This window comes from Bubalus kerabau, chromosome 3 (assembly GCF_029407905.1).
Source record: "Bubalus kerabau isolate K-KA32 ecotype Philippines breed swamp buffalo chromosome 3, PCC_UOA_SB_1v2, whole genome shotgun sequence".
NCBI lineage: Eukaryota > Metazoa > Chordata > Mammalia > Artiodactyla > Bovidae > Bubalus > Bubalus kerabau.
Genome location: NC_073626.1, coordinates 176,379,021 through 176,397,448, shown reverse-complemented (window position 1 = coordinate 176,397,448; position 18,428 = coordinate 176,379,021). Strand labels below are relative to the sequence as shown.

The 18,428-nt window shown below is 39.8% G+C and overlaps 1 protein-coding gene across 24 annotated transcripts in view; it reads right to left on the bottom strand.

Moving 5' to 3' along the window:
* PUM1 (pumilio RNA binding family member 1) overlaps positions 1 to 12,408 on the bottom strand; it is a 128,532-nt gene extending 116,124 nt beyond the window's left edge. For 12 of the 24 annotated variants that reach the window (XM_055573874.1, XM_055573878.1, XM_055573888.1 and 9 more), the window contains exons 1-2: positions 12,203 to 12,344; positions 7,780 to 8,153 (exon numbers count right to left, since the gene is read on the bottom strand). In XM_055573874.1, the coding sequence (XP_055429849.1) occupies positions 7,780 to 8,142 (363 nt within the window). In that variant the 5' untranslated portion in view covers positions 8,143 to 8,153; positions 12,203 to 12,344. Of the gene's footprint in view, positions 1 to 7,779; positions 8,154 to 12,202 lie in introns of those variants that run through there. The other 12 variants (XM_055573882.1, XM_055573883.1, XM_055573891.1 and 9 more) reach the window with 3 other exon arrangements.
* Positions 12,409 to 18,428: the final 6,020 nt, after the last annotated feature.

The following is an 18,428-nucleotide window of genomic DNA, read 5'->3' as shown; positions in this document are numbered from 1 at the left end:
ACACTTACTGAAGAGGAAAAAAAGAGACAAATTTGAATCTGCTGAATCTTCTGAAATTATTAATATGGCAACTGAAAAACAATTCTCAAAAAATATTACAGGAAAAAAGTGGACAATTCCTCTTCAACTTCAGGCTTTATCACCAATGCCATGTATACCCTTCAGCCTAAGTTCTTCAATCAAATTCCCAAATATTAAATTCACCCAACCTATTGCCAATCACTGACCACCACTTCTCACAATATTCACAGTAGGGAGCAAAAAGGTAGAGGCATTCTCCTAAGCTGAAACTACACTCCCATTTACAGCTCTTTACCTACATCTAGAAGATACAGAACGTGAATGTGAAAATTAGGGAAGAAGGGGTCAGAAATCCCTCAATAACAACAAAAACTCTCTTACCCTCGGAGGGAGGGGACATGGGTGTACCTATCGCTGATTCTTGTTGAGGTATGACAGAAAACCACAAAATTCTGTAAAGCAAATATCCTTCAATTAAAAAAATAAAGTGGCAAAAGAAGAAACCTCTTACCCTATCCTCAGCACTTACTTTATTGGCATTGTCCTATGTTCCTCTATGTGTGTTAAGCCATTTCCCAAAAGTGAATAGATTTTAAGCAAGAGCTAGAATTTTTAAGTATTCTTTCCAAAATACCAGAAGCATAATTCTGTACTCAGGCTCAGCCTGTATACAAAGTATTAAGCAAAAGCTGTTGCCCAAGAGAAAATGGATACATGCACAAAGATGTGTGTATCTTCTCCAAATACAGAGAGGTGCAATGAAAAACAGTATCATTATCATATCACTTCATGGTTTACAGAGCACTTCAACCACAACCAAACGGAAATCTGAAACACAGCTCTTCCTAAGTAACTATGTTTTTCTCTTACTAAGAATCTCCTGATTCATCCCATTTCCCTCTTTTCTTTGACCACAAGAGCACCCAGAGCAAATTCTGTAACCCACCACTTTGTTGTGTATTTCTAAATTCTACATTTACCTCCTTTATCTTCCTAACATATCCCTATTTTCCCACTGCTACATCTCATATACCTAGTCAAGTACAGATATGAGAGTTGGACCATAAAGAAGGCTGAATGCCAACTAACTGATGCTTTCAAACTAGTGCTAGAGCAGACTCTTGAGAGTCCCCTGGACTTCAAGGAAATCAAACCAGTCAATCTTAAAGGAAATCAACCCTGAATATTCACTGGAAGGACTGATGCTGAAAGTGAACAAAGTATTAAGCAAATGCTGTTGCCCAAGAGAAAATGGATACATGCACAAAGATGTGTGTATCTTCTTTGGCCACCTGATGTGAAGAGCTGACTCACTGGAAAAGACCCTGATGCTGGGAAAGACTGAAGGCAGAAGAAGAAGGTGACGACAGAGGATGAGATGGTTGGATGGTGTCATTGACTCAATGGACATGAGTTTGAGCAAACTCCAGGAGATAGTGAAGGACAGAGGCCTGGAGTGCTGCAGTCCATGGGATTGCAAGAGTCAGACACCATTAAACAATTGAACAGCAACAACATCTCATTACCACCTTTTTTTTTCCCCCTAATTCCACAACAAAAACCTTCTGAAACAAAACAAAGATATAAACTTCTACAAGGTGCCACCTAGGAGGCACATACAATCAAGTACCACACGGTATTAGACAAGGGAATCTGAATGCATACTTTTTGTACACTGGAATCTAATCCTTAACACCGGAAAATAATTCTTGAAGTTACAGTCAAAGAAAGCCCGCTGATGATCCTTTTGACCAAATATAAAACGTTTTAAGTCTCTGTGAACTCCAAATATAATGAAAAAGGCTTCAAGAGTACAAGTAAAAGAGAAAACACTGAAAAATATGAAAGCAACTTTAACGTATGTTAACTAAGTGCCACTGGCCCAAGTGCTGAGGCATCTAAGCCATCTACCCAGAAAGGCAAGAGACACATGGTCTAACAAAGTCAAAGAGCAGGGACAACATAAAAGGATATGCAGATAATGAGGAGACTCCCAGTATGAGAATACTTGGGCTCCCTCCCAATTTAACATAGCATTTATTAATTATATAGTGTAAGGATTAACTCACAGCCACTGGAGATTAATGGGGTGGAGATCAGGATACAACTAGAAAATGGCAATACCAAGTGAAAAAAAAAGTAGGGGGAGTTGGTACAGAGTCAACGAGAAGATTTATCCACTGAATTCTGCCTGGCTATCTAGAATTATCTCCCACAAGATTCAGCCACTGAATTCTGTTTGGCTATCTAGAATTATCTCCCACGGCTGCCAATCTATGGTGGGTGGATACTGACACATCCCAGTACCAAAAGACTACTAACAAAAGCAAGAAAACTTGAGTTGTCCTCTAAATTTCCTTTCTCAAAAAGCAGAGCTCTACCTATCTCTGCCCCCTTAAAATCCAGTACAGAGGCCACAGTTCAATTGATTGACCTTAAAAACTTTTTCCCTATTTCATCACCCACTTTATCTCACAATGTTTTAAAGAGAAAACAGATTTCACAATGAGAGAATAAAACAATTACAAAAAGTCAAAGACTTGAGGCTGGGCTTTGAATGATGAAACCCTTTAATACTATTCAGGAAAGAAAGATCTGGTTACAAAAATTATTATTAAAATAACTATGCAAATTTTTGTAGGCAACATTTTTAAATAGTATTATTTACTTAGTGAGATGTGTTTTCATGGGATTTTTTGGTTTTGTTTGCAATGCCCAGGCAGCTTGCAGGATTTTAGTTCCCCAAGCAGGAACTGAACCTTGGCCCCTGACACTGAAAGTGCTAAGTCCTAACCACTGGACCATCAGGGAATTCTCTCTAGTATTTTATAAAATCTTGATCCATACCCACTGTCTCGTTTACTATGAGTAAATTTCATAGGTCAAAAAAGAAAAAAAAATTCATGGTACTTCTTTCCCTCACTCCCCTCCAAAGACCTCAATAAGACCCAAAAATGAGGGCTTTGAAGTTTCTAACTATACCAAATACAATAATATTATGTATTAAAATAAGGGATACTAGGGACTTCCCTGGTGGTCCAGTGGTTAAGAATCTGCCCTGTGATGCGGGGAAGGCGAGTTTGATACCATTCCGGTGAACTGTGAGCCCACATACTGTAGGGCAACTGAGCCCACGCACCACAAGGAAGATCCAGTGCAGCCAAAATTAAAAAATCAGAAATAAATGTCAAAAAAACAAGTGATATTTACTATGTTTATATTCTTAAGAAAAAAGACAAATACAGAAAGAACATAATAGTTTGCACACTACAACTTTTTAAAATAAACATATAAACAAATCTGAATACCATTCTTCACCTCAAAATATTATAGTTCCTAAATTTAATTTTAAATATCTCAGCTTGCAAGATTTTTAAAGTACTCCATATTACCTTAACACAAGTTCTCAAGCTGCTATGGTTTTAAATTTTAAACTTTTATTTAAAGGGGCATCATGCTAATAATCAAGTTTCACAGCTAGAAAACAAAACTTAAATATTTTTTTTAAAAGTCACATGTATTTAGGCACAAGTTAAAGAGGGCATCATTAAAAGATGGAACTCAGGGCAATTCCCTGGTGGTCCAGTGGTTAGGACTCTGTGGTTCCACTCCAAGGGACACAGGTTTGACCCTGGTCAGGGAACTAAGATCCCACATGCCAAGTGGCGTGCACAAAAAAAAAGATGGAACCCAGACACTAAGACAATTTCTACATAAGGCAAAAAAAACCTAATTCCAAAGGTTAAAAAAAATTTAAGTAAAAAGCCTCTTGATGAAAGTGAAAGTGGAGAGTGAAAAAGTTGGCTTAAAGCTCAACATTCAGAAAACGAAGATCATGGCATCCAGTCCCATCACTTCATGGGAAATAGATGGGGAAACAGTGGAAACAGTGTCAGACTTCATTTTTCTGGGCTCCAAAATCACTGCAGATGGTGACTGCAGCCATGAAATTAAAAGACGCTTACTCCTTGGAAGGAAAGTTATGACCAACCTAGACAGCATATTCAAAAGCAGAGACATTACTTTGCCAACAAAGGTCCGTCTAGTCAAGGCCAAGGTTTTTCCTGTGGTCATGTATGGATGTGAGAGTTGGACTGTGAAGAAGGCTGAGCGCCAAAGAATTGATGCTTTTGAACTGAGGTGTTGGAGAAGACTCTTGAGAGTCCCTTGGACTGCAAGGAGATCCAACCAGTCCATTCTAAAGGAGATCAGCCCTGGGATTTCTTTGGAAGGAATGATGCTAAAGCTGAAACTCCAGTACTTTGGCCACCTCATGCGAAGAGCTGACTCATTGGAAAAGACTCTGATGCTGGGAGGGATTGGGGGCAGGAGGAGAAGGGGACAACAGAGGATGAGATGGCTGGATGGCATCGCTGACTCGATGGACCTGAGTCTGAGTGAACTTCGGGAGTTGGTGATGGACAGGGAGGCCTGGCGTGCTGTGATTCATGGGGTCGCAAGGAGTCGGACACGACTGAGTGACTGATCTGATCTGATAAAGAAGTGACTGCTCATAAATGCGAGTAATAATAAGAGAAATGGATATAGAATAAAATACCTGGCCCAATACCTGGCACTTCCTCCAATACTGCTGGTTGGCATCACAGCCTGTGATATTCTTTACTTCACCAGCTCACTGATGAAAGCATTCTGCCAATCTGATCTTAAACTTTGTTCCGTTATGCAAAAAGTCTTAAAAAAAAAAGGGGGGGGGGGGGGACATAGGCCCACAAACAGTAATGGCCCACTGGAATGGCAGAATGTGCTAGCAGCAGGATCACTTTATATTGAGTCTCTGTCTTAACAGAGACTTTCCTACAATTTCTACATAGAATACATATATGTAAGTAATTTTAATACTTAAGCATCACCAATGGGGGGAGGGGAGGGAAGCCAACATTATTTGTATTCATCTCCTTGTTATCAAATTTATCTCTAAAAATTCAAATAAATTATGGCCAAGTAGTTCTTTGATCTTAGAATGTGTTACTCTGGTTTGGTTTAGGTTCTAGGACTAGAAATATTCCCAGGGAAGCAGAAATACAGAAAGCCCATGGACATTAGGATCAAAGACCTGATTTCAAAACCAGAGTCTATCTGGGAACTAAGCTTCAGTTTCTCACTACTCAATAAAGGATTTTACCTCCTTCATAAGATTGTTCTGAGGGTTAAATATAGGAAATATTTAGTCCAGTGCCTAAAACATAAGATTCTCAACTTCTTTCGCAGTTCCACCTGACAGATCAGACACGAGGGCAGCAATCCTCTGCAATAGAGCTACACCTCAACTCTTCAATTATATTACACTATCACTGCTTCTTGCCCAAGTGGTCACTATCTATTGCCATGTATTTCTAGCAGAACAGCTAAGCTCTGAAACTCACTGCTTTACTTTATGGTCTTCCCTCACTCAGTCAACACCAAAACACCAAGTTATAATAACTCTAATGACTACAGGAGAGGTAATGTGTGGGTGGTCCACACCGCAACACAGCAACTACCTAATGCAGCTCCCTAATGCTGTTCATTACACCATGTATCCAGACCAACAGAACTGTGCATGATAAATGCCAAGTCCAAGCTGAGTCATTGGTTTAGGCCCCCCAGGTGTGGAATAGGTTTTGCCATTTAACATTAACACTGATTTGCTAACTGACCTGGATAAAACTGGTCAGAAAGTCAGATGTGATTCCATACGACAGGGCTCAGCACTAGAGTCCAGAGTATGTCTTCACGGCACAGCACAAGCAGGGTTTCCCCTTCCCCCGCCACAGCCAGATTTTAGATCTTGAAACTCTGCCAAGGGCTGACCCACAGTTTGACTTGCCCACCTAGCTAAGCACAAACCAAGCACCTTGATTGTTCTTTCAGTTTTTATCCATCAGTCCATCGTTAGGAAAGCCAACACAAGATTTTACAGATCTATAATATAAATTATAATATATACTTTAAAAACCAATGGTCATGATTTTTAAATAATGTTTAGCCAAACAAGGCAAAAATTACAGGCATTCCACCTTTGCTCCCTAGACAGACGACAGATCCCATCCAAATTAACCACCTCCTGCCTTGGTTTCACCCTACACACACAGCTACCTACAGCTCAAATTCAGCATGTGTTCTACGGAACTTAATCACCTCATCCCCAAACCAGATTCCCCTCTATATTCCTCTTCCTCTATTACTCCATTTTCCCAGGGACCTAAACTTTCAAATTCAATCACCAAATTCTATGCGTTTCTCAGTCCTATCCCATCTTTTCCACTGCTCACACCAGGGCTATCAGAGTAGTAATCTAGTCTCAGCTCTTACCCACTCCAATCTCTTACTGCCAACTCAACCTTCCCAAAACACCACTGGATAAAAACTACTCCATACAAACACGCTAAAAACCCTGCTGCCTACTGAATTAAATCTTAGCCTGGCACTCAACCTCCTTATCTTTGTGACAATGTCCTTTCTCCCCCAGCTTTATTTTAAGGCCATAGGATTAGGGCCCCATGCATTCAATAACTTTCTTCTGAAACTCTATCATATGCCACATTCTAGGAACTAGGAACTAGGATATTGAGATGAATAAAATTCAATCTCCACCTCCAAGACTTTAAGCAAATCGGAAACAAAGTACCTTAAGTAATAGATACATAATAAAAGATACATAATAAAAAATGTCCTAAGTGCCCAAGAAGCAGCTCCCTACACCTCATAATTTCTAGTACTGCTTACCTACACATAATAGATGTTAATGAAGTAGCACTGATACTGATGACTGTTCCAATAAACCAAAGACCTGCGATCAACATGCTAATAATTTGTTAACTAACAAGATTCCACCTCGTCATTTCTACTATGGTAAAGAACTGTGGTACACCAGCTGTCTGGAAAGGTCGAGGGGAAGCACAACTGAGTGTGCTTGTGCCTGATTTATTTCTGAAGAACAGAAGCACAAGAACCCCTCATGAGAGACGTCAATTCTTTCTGCTAGTCAGTACTCAGATATTGGCAAAATAAAATAAAACTTCTGCAAATTCAACCTATACCCTATTCCAAAGAATAACTAGAAGAAAACATTCTAACCCTTTCATCAATATTAAGTTAGGAAACACGTATCAGGCTAAATTCTCTTCTCAGTAAAATATGCTGTGATTCCAGCTATAGTTTTAGATTAGTAAAAGCAAGAACATTAAAATTAACCAAATGAAACAAGCATTTACAAGAGGACAAAAATGGTAAAAACCTAAATGCTGCCATCACTCCTTTCTAACACAAAACAAGATATATCAGTTCCATGTCAAATTTCACTTGAGCAGCTTATTTTTTTTAATCAACTTCCTTCTACTTTCAACTATAACATTTTAAACACAAAAGTCACCAATACCCAATAGGAATGACTCTAAAGTATGTATTTAGCCTATAAACAGCTCAAATAGATCTTAAAAGATTATATGTTAAGATGAAAAAAGTATTCTTTGTTTAAAAAGTATACTCAGAAAAGCAATGTGCACATTAGAACAAGCTTAAGTCTTTTTTTCTTTTTTAATGAATTGGTCATTTGCTCTTTAGTATCACCAAAACGATAAATGACTTAGTGACAACATTACAACAATCATCCTTTAAAACAAGTGACTGCTTAGTTTAAACAAAATGAAATCATTAGCAATTTAGGCTTTTTTAAAGACATTCACTGAAAGCAGATATCCTAAGTGGACAGTGATTATAAAAAGAGTTTCAAAGCTGAAATAGTGAACTTTTTTTTACCTGATGTTCTGCATGAATGTTATCCCCAGTAGGCCATCGATGTTTGCTATTATTATAGCCGCCTCCACCACTTCCTCCTCCCCCAAGCTGCTCACCATGCTGCCTCTGAAAGAAGTAGTCCACCATAGCGTCGTCCTGGGAACGGCCTGCAACTCCTATGGATCCTGGGACAGGGCTGGAGTGTGTCCCAGCTGCAAGAGCCTGATTTGCAGCTGGCTGTGGCTGCGCTTGCGACCCTGTTCCAGATGTCAAAACAACAGGCATGTTGGGATTAGCTGGTTCTTGAGGGTGATGTTTCAGGTGGGGGCTGAAAGAGTCCTGCCAAAGCACTGCTTTTCTCTTCAAGACACATGCAACGCTCATTCCACCAACACCTAAGGACAAACAGGTTACAAATGTTTACAATTTGCATTTCTTAAAACATAACTTGATATATGCACCAAGTTAAAAATGTGAGTCCCCTGGCTTTTGCAATCTATCATCTAAAATAATTTCTACCAAGCAGCTAAATGTTTCATGACATATACACAATTTTCTAAATTGAAACCTCTATTTTGAAGTTGTTGAGTGTATGTGTATGGAAATAACTGTAGTTGGTGACAGGCACTCTGACAAGAAATTGAGATCAGGAGTCAATATGGCAACTTCAGGGAAACTTATGTTGGTACCAAAGGTTAACAGTATGGAATTAGACTTTAATTAACAACTCCTCTATCCAACTTATTTACACCTTAAGCCAACTGTAGCAGATACTTTTTAAATGAATAAGAGTTTTACAAAATATCCCTTTACAGCTGGAGCAGACAAATAAACCAAACAAAAATCCAAACCCCATATATAATTAGCAATGACTCAGAATGTCGAAACTTGAAAGGATCCTTTAAAATGTCCAAAGTATTCGTAGGATGCTCTCAGAAAAAAACAATAAGGCCCCCTGACTAAGTAAGGACAGCAACAGAATAATGTTCTTAGCCTGAAACTTTTCAGCTGGTGCATATGGGAAAGATAAACTCTAAATTTTTACCAATAACTTACAATTATAACTGTAATCACATCATCTTTCTACTAATATTCTGACTACACAGAGACAAACTAAATTCATTCCCCTTGTGTAGAAAGTCTCACTGTTAAAAAAAAAAAAAAAAAAGAAATGCTTCAAAACAATAATAACTGTATGGCAAATATACTGCAGACATTTCCTAGTCATTCCTGTTTTACAGATAAAAACACTAAGGCATAGAGGAAAAGTTATGTGATGTGCCCAAGGCCATTCATCTACTGAGCTGTAGAAAAGGGATTCAAATCCAAATCTGTACACATCCAAAACAACTATAAACCCCTTGCTACCACACCCCAGTAAACCAAAACAGGTACTATTTCTCATTTGCATCTGTTATTCTTCTCTAGAAGGATCAACCAAAAACCTCCAAAATGTTACTATAAAACACCACTTTCAAGTTTTCTTAAAATCAAAAACTACATCTGTACAAAGCATACAAGTTGTCAGACTATAGGTGCTTTTAAAAAAAAAAGTGCTTCAAAATAATTATCAGTTACCAACTAGAACACACCTGTCCACAGCCACTAGAATCTAATTTCAAGGCTATCAGCCTAACAGTCCATTACAAATGCCGTATCTCCCTTTAGCCCTACTGTGACAATTCATAAACAGACTCACAAGATTCATAAGAAATCTTTTAAATTATTTCTCTTTATAGGATAAACATCGTGATAAAGAAACATTTGCTTCTCACAACTAATTCATGTTTTAAAAGACACAATGTAATTTTTAATATTTTTCAAAGCCGAATTTGGAAATGCATAGTTTCAGTTAACAATTCCAAGCCATCAGAACCTTAACTGGAGTAATCCAGCTTTCTAAACTGCACTTTCTGCTTTCATCAACAGTCATGTTCATGCTTAAACACGAAAATCAGAAAGTCATCGTTTACCATCGGTACTAGCACAGTCCTAACCAGCCTAATGCCTTTCTCTTTGATTTTCAAAAGAACTCCCTGCCCTCTCATTACCAACAGTAGCTAGTTCCATTCTATTCCACAAGGGACTATCAGTCTAATAGTCTGTGCTGTAGAGCTAACCAGTGGTCCCAAAACTAAAATTTTACCACTAAACTACAACTTCCCTGAGCCTGTTTCCTCATCTAGAAAATGGAAGAAATCCTTCCTTTATGACTCACAAATGCTTTTTAATCAAAATAATACATATAAAAGTTTTTAGTAAATTTAAAGTCACATGCTGAGACCCTGGGAATTCAGTCACCAACAGTTAAAGCAATGGAGCGCCAGTCCCTAAGAAGATTCCTAAAATAGCAAGTACAATCTTCTCTGAAATAAGATTTGCCATAATACTTATCTAATGAAGAACTTACATATGAAAAAGGTATTCACCATTGAAATACATCAACCACAACTTCATTCTATCAAGGCAATGGTATGGGGGGCAGAGGGAGAGTTCCTATGAAAATGTTCAAACAAAACAATTGGCTTTTGTAAAGCTATCTGTATGCCCTGAGACTTCCTGCTTTACCTAATGAGGCAAGGCAGTTTCTCAAACAAGAGAAAACCTGGCAGAAGGGACATTTTGAAACTGAGCAAATACCTAAGCAATTAACAAGTGTCTTGGGTAGTTTTGAAATATCTTGGCACCTATCAGCATAAAAATTAAGAAATCAGTCACTTAAATATTAAAAAACATTTAAATTGCTGATGCCTTTTACAGAACTCTCAAACCCACTAAAAAGTTATGTGAAGCACTTGAAATGTGACTTTTTGCCCCAAATGATACATTATAAAAATAAGTATTTTTAAGCAACTAAAAAAAGTGCTGAATTCTATTGAGTTACTCAATAGTTTTCAAACTGTTTTCACCCAAGTTGTTATTTTTCTTTAGTCTTGTTTTTAATATCACTAACAGGTTTTATTTCAAACAAAGGAACATGATCTTATCTATCCACCGCTCACCTTTTATTTACAAAATGCTTTGTGGTTTAAAAGGTGTTTATTTTTACCACGCTGGGGGAAAAAAAAATTCTGTGGTCATAAATTTATTTTAAAGCAGTTCATGTCAACCCAAACTAAACTTCAAACACAACTTCAAAAAGCTGTGGCCTTGAACAAAACGAATCCATTTAGGGCTAAGGCAAAAGGAAGAGTTCAAAATCCAGTGTGTATTTCCCAAAAATTCAGATAAAGAATCAAGAGCCCCCAAGAGTGTTTTTTGTAAAGTTAAAACTAGAAACGAGTCAAAATGTTTATTTTGCTTACTAAAACTACACTGGGAGCCACCTCTGTTTCGGTGAGTCTTGATGTGTTTTTCATAAAACAAACAAAAGGCTAAAACTACAAGCCTACGGTTTCAGAAGTAACAGACTTTAAAAATAGAACCCCCCCCCCCAAAGCTTCATAAAACCCCATTCTTAAATCTCTAGCAGAGTAGGAACTGAACCAATTGTTACCGACAACTAAGAACAGTGTTTTCTTAAGTGGACAACGAAGAGTAACAAGCTATCAAGTTATAGGAAGAATAAAACCTTTCCTGGTAATGTGGGGGAGGGGGGCAGATGGCGGGGGGTGGGAGAGTTACGCGAGCGTATTCCTCACTAGACGTGGGAGTGATACTGACAAGTATTAACAAACGATTTATGTTTACCAAGAACGTCCGTGAGGACTAAAACTATCTAGTTATTGCATATCTGTTTATCTACTACAGATGCACGAACCCCTCTTTGAGTTAAGACAGACACGCACCAATACAGACAGGCTCAAAGAGGAAGAACCCACCAAAAACAAGCTCTCACCGAAACAAAAGGCCACAAGTACTCAGGAGCCTAAAAAGCGATCTGAAACTTCCTGATCGCCTACTTCTCCACATATAAGGCTCGCAAAGTTCCCCCATGGTGGATTTCGCCTGCAGACAAGGGCCACGGCTGCTTCTAAAGCGATTTATTGTTCCTCCTGCTTCGGCGCAGGCACGGAAGCTCAAGAAGTCGAAGAAATCCAGGGTGGTACAGAATTACACTTCATGGCCACACACAAGACTCGGGCTTCGCAAACCCATCAAAAAAGCAACCCGAACGGCAACATCAATCTTCAGGGGCCCCAACAGGGCCAAGCAGAAATGCAGAGGCACGTCTATGCCCAGGGCCCGGGCCTAAACCCCCGGCATTTTCCTCGCTTCGACCCCGCTCCCCACCCCCTCCCTCCTTTGATAACAATAGGGGCCTTGCTGCTGACTCCAAAACATGTACGAGGAACAGCGAGTGAGAAGCCTCAGCCAGGGCCCCGGCGGCTTTTCCAAAGCCCTTCTCACCCCCGCAACTGCTCTCAAACACCAATACAAAGGGACAGTCTGCTCGCTGGGGGTCCGGAGCAACGTTTGGAGCTAGCGGGGTGCGGATACTCACGGGCGGAGCGGTAGGATGAAGATGGATTTCAGCCCCCCGATCTTCTCTCTCCGGCGCTCTCGCTCCCCCTTACCTTTCACTCCGACAACATGGCGGCCCACTGGGGACTGGGCTGGCGCGGTGCATCATGGGATAGGCTCGGGCCCCGGCTCCGGCGGTGGCAGCTGCATGTGCGGAGAAGGCAGGCTGCTCTGGAACAGGTTGCCTGGTTGCCATGCCAACCCGGGGCCTGCGTGAACTTGGGAAACTCGCTGGCAACACAACCGCTGCGCGCGCGAGTTCCCTACCGCAAGACAAACGTGCGTCGCCGTGGCGGAGAGAAGGCGGAGTCCCGCGGACAGATATTGGAGCGCCCAGAGTGCGGGATCTTGGCCCCGCACCGCACGGACCTGGGCACGCGGGGTCAGAGCAGTGACCTCAGCCACGGCGCCATCCGCCCCGATGTCCTCCCAGCTTCACCTCCAGATTATAACGGCCTCCAGGGTTAATGGACGCTTACTCCAAGACTCTGGCCCGAGAGGTGCTGGGTTCAAACTCCGTTGCCGCAGCTTTCTGGCTCTGGCATTATTTAATCTTCCTGCCCACGTTGCCCCATTTGAAAAATTCAGAGGAAAATGAAAATTGCTACTTAACAGCATTGCCCTGAGGATTAGTGAATAATATGGTTTAGTAGTCCATTTAATAATGTGAAATGCTTAGTACAGTGCCTGGGACTGGTAAACGGGCCCGATACAGAATTTGCAGGAGTTTGGGAAAGACCCTAATGCCAGGAAAGATTGAAGGCAAAAAGGGGAGAGAGCGGCAGAGAATGAGATGGTTAGATAGCATCATCCACTTAATGGACCCCAATTTGAGCAAACTCTGGGAGATAGTGGAGGACAGAGTGCTAGTGTGCTACAGTCCATGGAGTTCTCAAAGAGTCGGACTCAGCCACGGAACAGCAACAACAAGCTCAAGGTGGAAGTGCAGGACCCCTTGTTCAAAATTGTTGGTAAACTTCAAAACAGAGATAGCAGAACATTAATATAAACCAAAGATGCAAAGCCGACTTTGTAAGCACTGATTCAGTGTTAACTGATGTTGTTGTGTCCAGTTCGGGAAATAGAAATTTGGGCATTTGATGAAAGTGATTTTTCAAAATCAGTATTTGATAAAGGGTTAGTCGTTCAGTGGTGTCTGACTCTTTGCAACCCCATACACTGTAACCCGCCAGGCTCCTCTTTCCATGGGATTCTCCAGGCAAGAATACTGGAGTGGGTTGTGATTTCCTTCTCCAGGTATTTGATAAGATATAGCTATTTTAATTCAAACTAAACCCAAGATGAATCAAAAACATAGGCAAACCACAACGCTGTAAAAGATCAGAAGAGATTATATGGGGAGAAAGCTTTTAAATAGAAAGGGAGAATGTTTATAATGAATCAAAATAAATCTCTTTAGAAATTGAAAGAAATTTAAACATCTATATAGTAAGAGTGCCACCATCAATGCATAAATGAGAAAATAGCTTTAAAGTATTATAATACTAGTGGTAGACAAATGGTTGTGAAAGTGAAAGTCGCTCAGTCCTGCTCAGACTCTTTGCGACCCCATGGACTGTAGCCCATGGAATTCTCCAGGCCAGAATACAGGAGTGAGTAGCCTTTTCCTTCTCCAGGGAATCTTCCCAACCCAGGAATCGAGCCCAGGTTTCCCACATTGCAGGCACATTCTTGACCAGGTGAGCCACAATGGTTAATCTTCATGATAAATACTGAAATTCTCTTATCAATTAAAAAAGAGCATTTTGAAAAAAGAGAGAGCACAATCCAGACACAGAAAACAAACTTACAGCTACCAAAGGGGAACTGGGGAAGGGATAAATTAGGAGTTTGGGATTAACAGATAGATATTATTGTATATAAAACATAATCAACAAGGACCTGCTGTATAGCACAGAGAACTATGCTCAATATTTTGTAATAACCTATAGGGGAAAAGAATATTAAAAAAGAATATATATATATATAACTGAATCACTGTACTGCACATCTGAAAGTAACACAACATTGTAAATCAACGATACCTCAGTTTAGAAAATAAAGAAAGGAAGCAATCCAAAACAGACCTGAAATCACACAGAAAAGATAACCTGGGACTGACGAGTTGGGGGTGGGTAGGGATGAGAGGGGACTGCTAGTAGGTATGGGTTTATTTTGGGGGTATTGACAAAAGTTTAAAATTAAACTGTAATGGTGGTTGCAGAACTCTGAGAATACACTAAAAACCATTGAACTGTGGGTATATTAAAAGATAAAGTTTATAGTATGTGAAATATATCTCAATAAAGCTATAAAAATGGGAATAATAAAAAGAAATGCAACTTTAAAATGCAATATTTCATCTATTAAATAAACTGGCAAAAATTTAAATAATCACTAAATCCTGTTTTGGCAGGTTGTGAGAAAATCAGCCCTCATATTGTTTACATTATTTAAGGAGATATTACTTTTAATGCTATTTTTATTTAAAAGATAAAAGAGTGAGAATTTTATTTCTGAAAAAGAAGATAAGACTTGGAAGTTAAAGATCAGAGCTCTGCTACTCCGCAGCTGTGTGACCTTGGATGTATTCCTGGTGTCAGTGCCCTCATTTGCAAAATAAGGGTTTCCATACTTTGGACAGCAAGGAGATCCAGTCAGTTCATCCTAAAGGAAATCAGTCCTGATTTCATTGAAGGACTGATGCTGAAGCTGAAACTCCAATACTTTGGCCACCTGGTGCAAAAAACTGACTCATTGGAAAAGAGCCTGTTCTGGGAAAGATTGAAGACAGGAAGAGACGGGGACAACAGAGGATGAGATGGTTGGATGGCATCACCGATTTGATGGACATGAGTTTGAGTAAATTCAGGGAGTTGGTGATGGACAGGGAGGCATGGTGTGCTGCAGTCCATGGGGTCGCAAAGAGTCGGACATGACTGAGCGACTGAACTGAACTGATACACACAGGACAATTACAAGAGTTAAATTAATATATATAAAGTGCCTGACATAGAATTAGCATTTACTAAATGTAGCTGTTTTATTGTGGTTGTAGATTCATTTCTGAATCCCCAGAGAGCGACTTAGTTCAAAGCACAGGGATGTTGTTCATTAAGCATTTGTTGAAGGAATGAATTCAACAGCCATTTAGAGTGATGGCTCTCAAATCCAGCAACCCTAAAAACTAATATGTTGTATTCAGAGATCCAACTCTTTAGCCAGGCCAGAAGTTACTTATTTACCTCTCTGAGCGTCTGTTTTTCTCCCATGGAACATAAGGTTAATAAAACATCACTAAGTGTAATTTTTTTTAAGTGTAATAAAGCAGATAAAGCATTGAGCCCTATGGGGCCAGGACAGTGGAATGTGCCGAGTAGCCAAACTAGAAAAACATTTTAAAAGGGACAACTTAGGTGACATGAGAAAATTACAAAATTTCCAGAACTTTACCAGGCTGTGAGCTCTGTGATTATGTTCTGAGATCCATGATTGACTCAGTTTTAAGCTTTAGCTTTCATTACTCAGAGATTCCATTATCAGTTTGGCCACAGTCATGTGGAACCACACCCCATTTCAGGCCTCTCCTCCATCAAAAGCTATACTCCCAACAGAAAACCAGCTATCCATCCCTGCTTTCCCTTAAGAAACTGTTTTCAAAGGACCTGAGTTACCCAATATAACCTGAGGTCCCAAAAATAACTCTTATCAGAACATCACCTGCAGCAGCCTCATAAGACATTATCAAATGCTTACCTATGTGCCATGCACTGCAAAACTTTTACATACAGTATTTCATTTAAAAGTCTCCGCATACATATGACATGGACAACATTATTCCCATTTAAAAATGAGAAAACCGAGACTTGGAATGTTATTGAAACAGATTAGTATTTATCCAAGCAAGTTATCTAAGGTTATTTGCTGAGAGTTGTCTGGTCAGAAGGCTCTTCTTGTTTAGTTGCTCAGTTGTGTTCAACTCTTTTGTGACCCCATGGACTGTAGCCCACCAGGCTCCTCCATCCATGGGATTTCCCAGGCAAGAATACTGGAGTGGGTTGCCATTTTCTTCTCCAGGGAATCTTCTCTATCCAGGGATTGAACCTGGGTCTCCTGCACTGCAGGCAGATTCTTTACCATCTGAGCCATCAGGGAAGCCCAGAAGATTGTCTTAATCATTCCTAGATCTTGAAATCTTTACAATCCAGCCAATTAAACTCAAGCATAACAGATAATGTAATTTTCAAAATTTTCAAAAACCAAAAATCTAATCAAACTGACCTGGTTGAGGATTAGGGTAGATTTGAGAAGTACTTTAATTTAATCAGTAAAAACCTAATCCAGTCCATTGTAACCTAATCAGACAAAGAGAGATCTCAGACAGAAATGTTTAGTGAAGGCCATTCAAGAACCCCTGGTTCAAGAATTTCAAATGTTACCTCTTCCTTCATATGGAAGCTGTTGTCAAGCTGTGATCTGAAGCTCACTGGTGAGTCAGCAAAACTGGCCTATGATGACAGCTGAGAAAAACTCCTGGAGTGAATAAATGCTGTTCAATTCCACAAACTTTCATTCTTTCTTATAGCCAATGCTATCGGATGATAAATGTTACAATAATGTAAAGCACTCTCAAGCAACCTTGGAACACCTCCAATTTTCTGGAAAGATGTTTTGTTATCAGTGCTGATTTGTTTTGCTTTTTCAACTGTATTACATTTGAGTTTTTGTGTATTTGTAGACTTTCCCTTGGGTGGCACTTCCGCTCATTGTTTTGGTGCTTGGGTAATTGTTACACTGTTCACATTTCCATTGTAATTTTGTTTCTTAGCAAATCTTGGTTATTAGAGTGCTTTTCCCATAGGAAGGTAGGAGGGAAGGTTTGGGCTGTTCCAGCATTGGTGACTAAGCAATTCCAACCAACTCTCCCACTGAGGAAATCTAGTAAAACTGGAAAAATCTGAAAATCTCCTGTTGAAATCATCAAAAAGTTAATAAGTTAGTGAAAAATTAACTGAGCCAGGATCTGAGAAAGGAGAGAAACTGAGGAATGTAAGCCCTACAAATAGGACTACTAGTCTTTCTGACGGAGAAGGCAATGGCACCCCACTCCAGTACTCTTGCCTGGAAAATTCCATGGACGGAGGAGCCTGGTGGGCTGCAGTCCATGGGGTCGCTAAGAGTCGGACACGACTGAGTGACTTCACTTTCACTTTTCACTTTTATGCACTGGAGAAGGAAATGGCAACCCACTCCAGTGTTTTTGCCTGGAGAATCCCAGGGACGGGGGAGCCTCCCCCATCTATGGGGTCCCACAGAGTCGGACACGACAGAAGCAACTTAGCAGCAGCAGCAGTCTTTCTGAGGTACAGTTAAGAGCCTATCTTGGGTACTTCCCAGAACAGAGATCGGAGTCCAGAACCTGCTAAGAGAGAAAGCACCTAGTAAACAGCTCTCACTTGAGACTATACCCTAAAAGCAAATGTACGTAGAGTAGACAAGGTCTTACAGATTGAAACTCAGCTTCAAAATACCTGAAACCCTGAAATTGTCTGAATGATTCCAGCATGCCAATGCCCAAATACTTGGCAGAAAACAAAGTGAATCCTCTGGAACTTGAATTATTTCTATGAACAATTATGCAAATGTATTTATTTCACAAACAAAAATAATTAGGTATACTGGAAGGCAAGATAACATGAACAAAAAGCAGCACAACAGCAACACAATTGAAAGGCATGCCAAAGCACCTCATATGGTAGTCATCACATTGTTTATTGTGTTCAAGAAGACAAATGGAAGATTTATAATTCTGGTGGTAAAGTGTAAAGTATGCACCATACCGATTTTATGACTGACCCAAGGATGGAACCCACATCACCTGCATGGGCAGGCTAGTTCTTTACCACTGGAGCCACCTGGGAAGCCCACATAGCTCTATACATATATTCAAATTTAACAGACTGTACCCTTCATATATATGTTATATATATGCACTCCTTTATATCTCTCACTGATTAAAATAAAAATCAAGAAACCTTTTTTAAAAAAATCAATTCCTCAGTCCATTAGCCTAATGTATTTGAGTTAACCATTTTCTTACAGGTTGCTTAGAAAGAAAAGGGAGCTAACTCCATCTTTTTTTGTGTGTTTATTTGAAAATTTTAGATGTATTATTAAACTGTCAAAATTAAAAATAAATTTGAAAT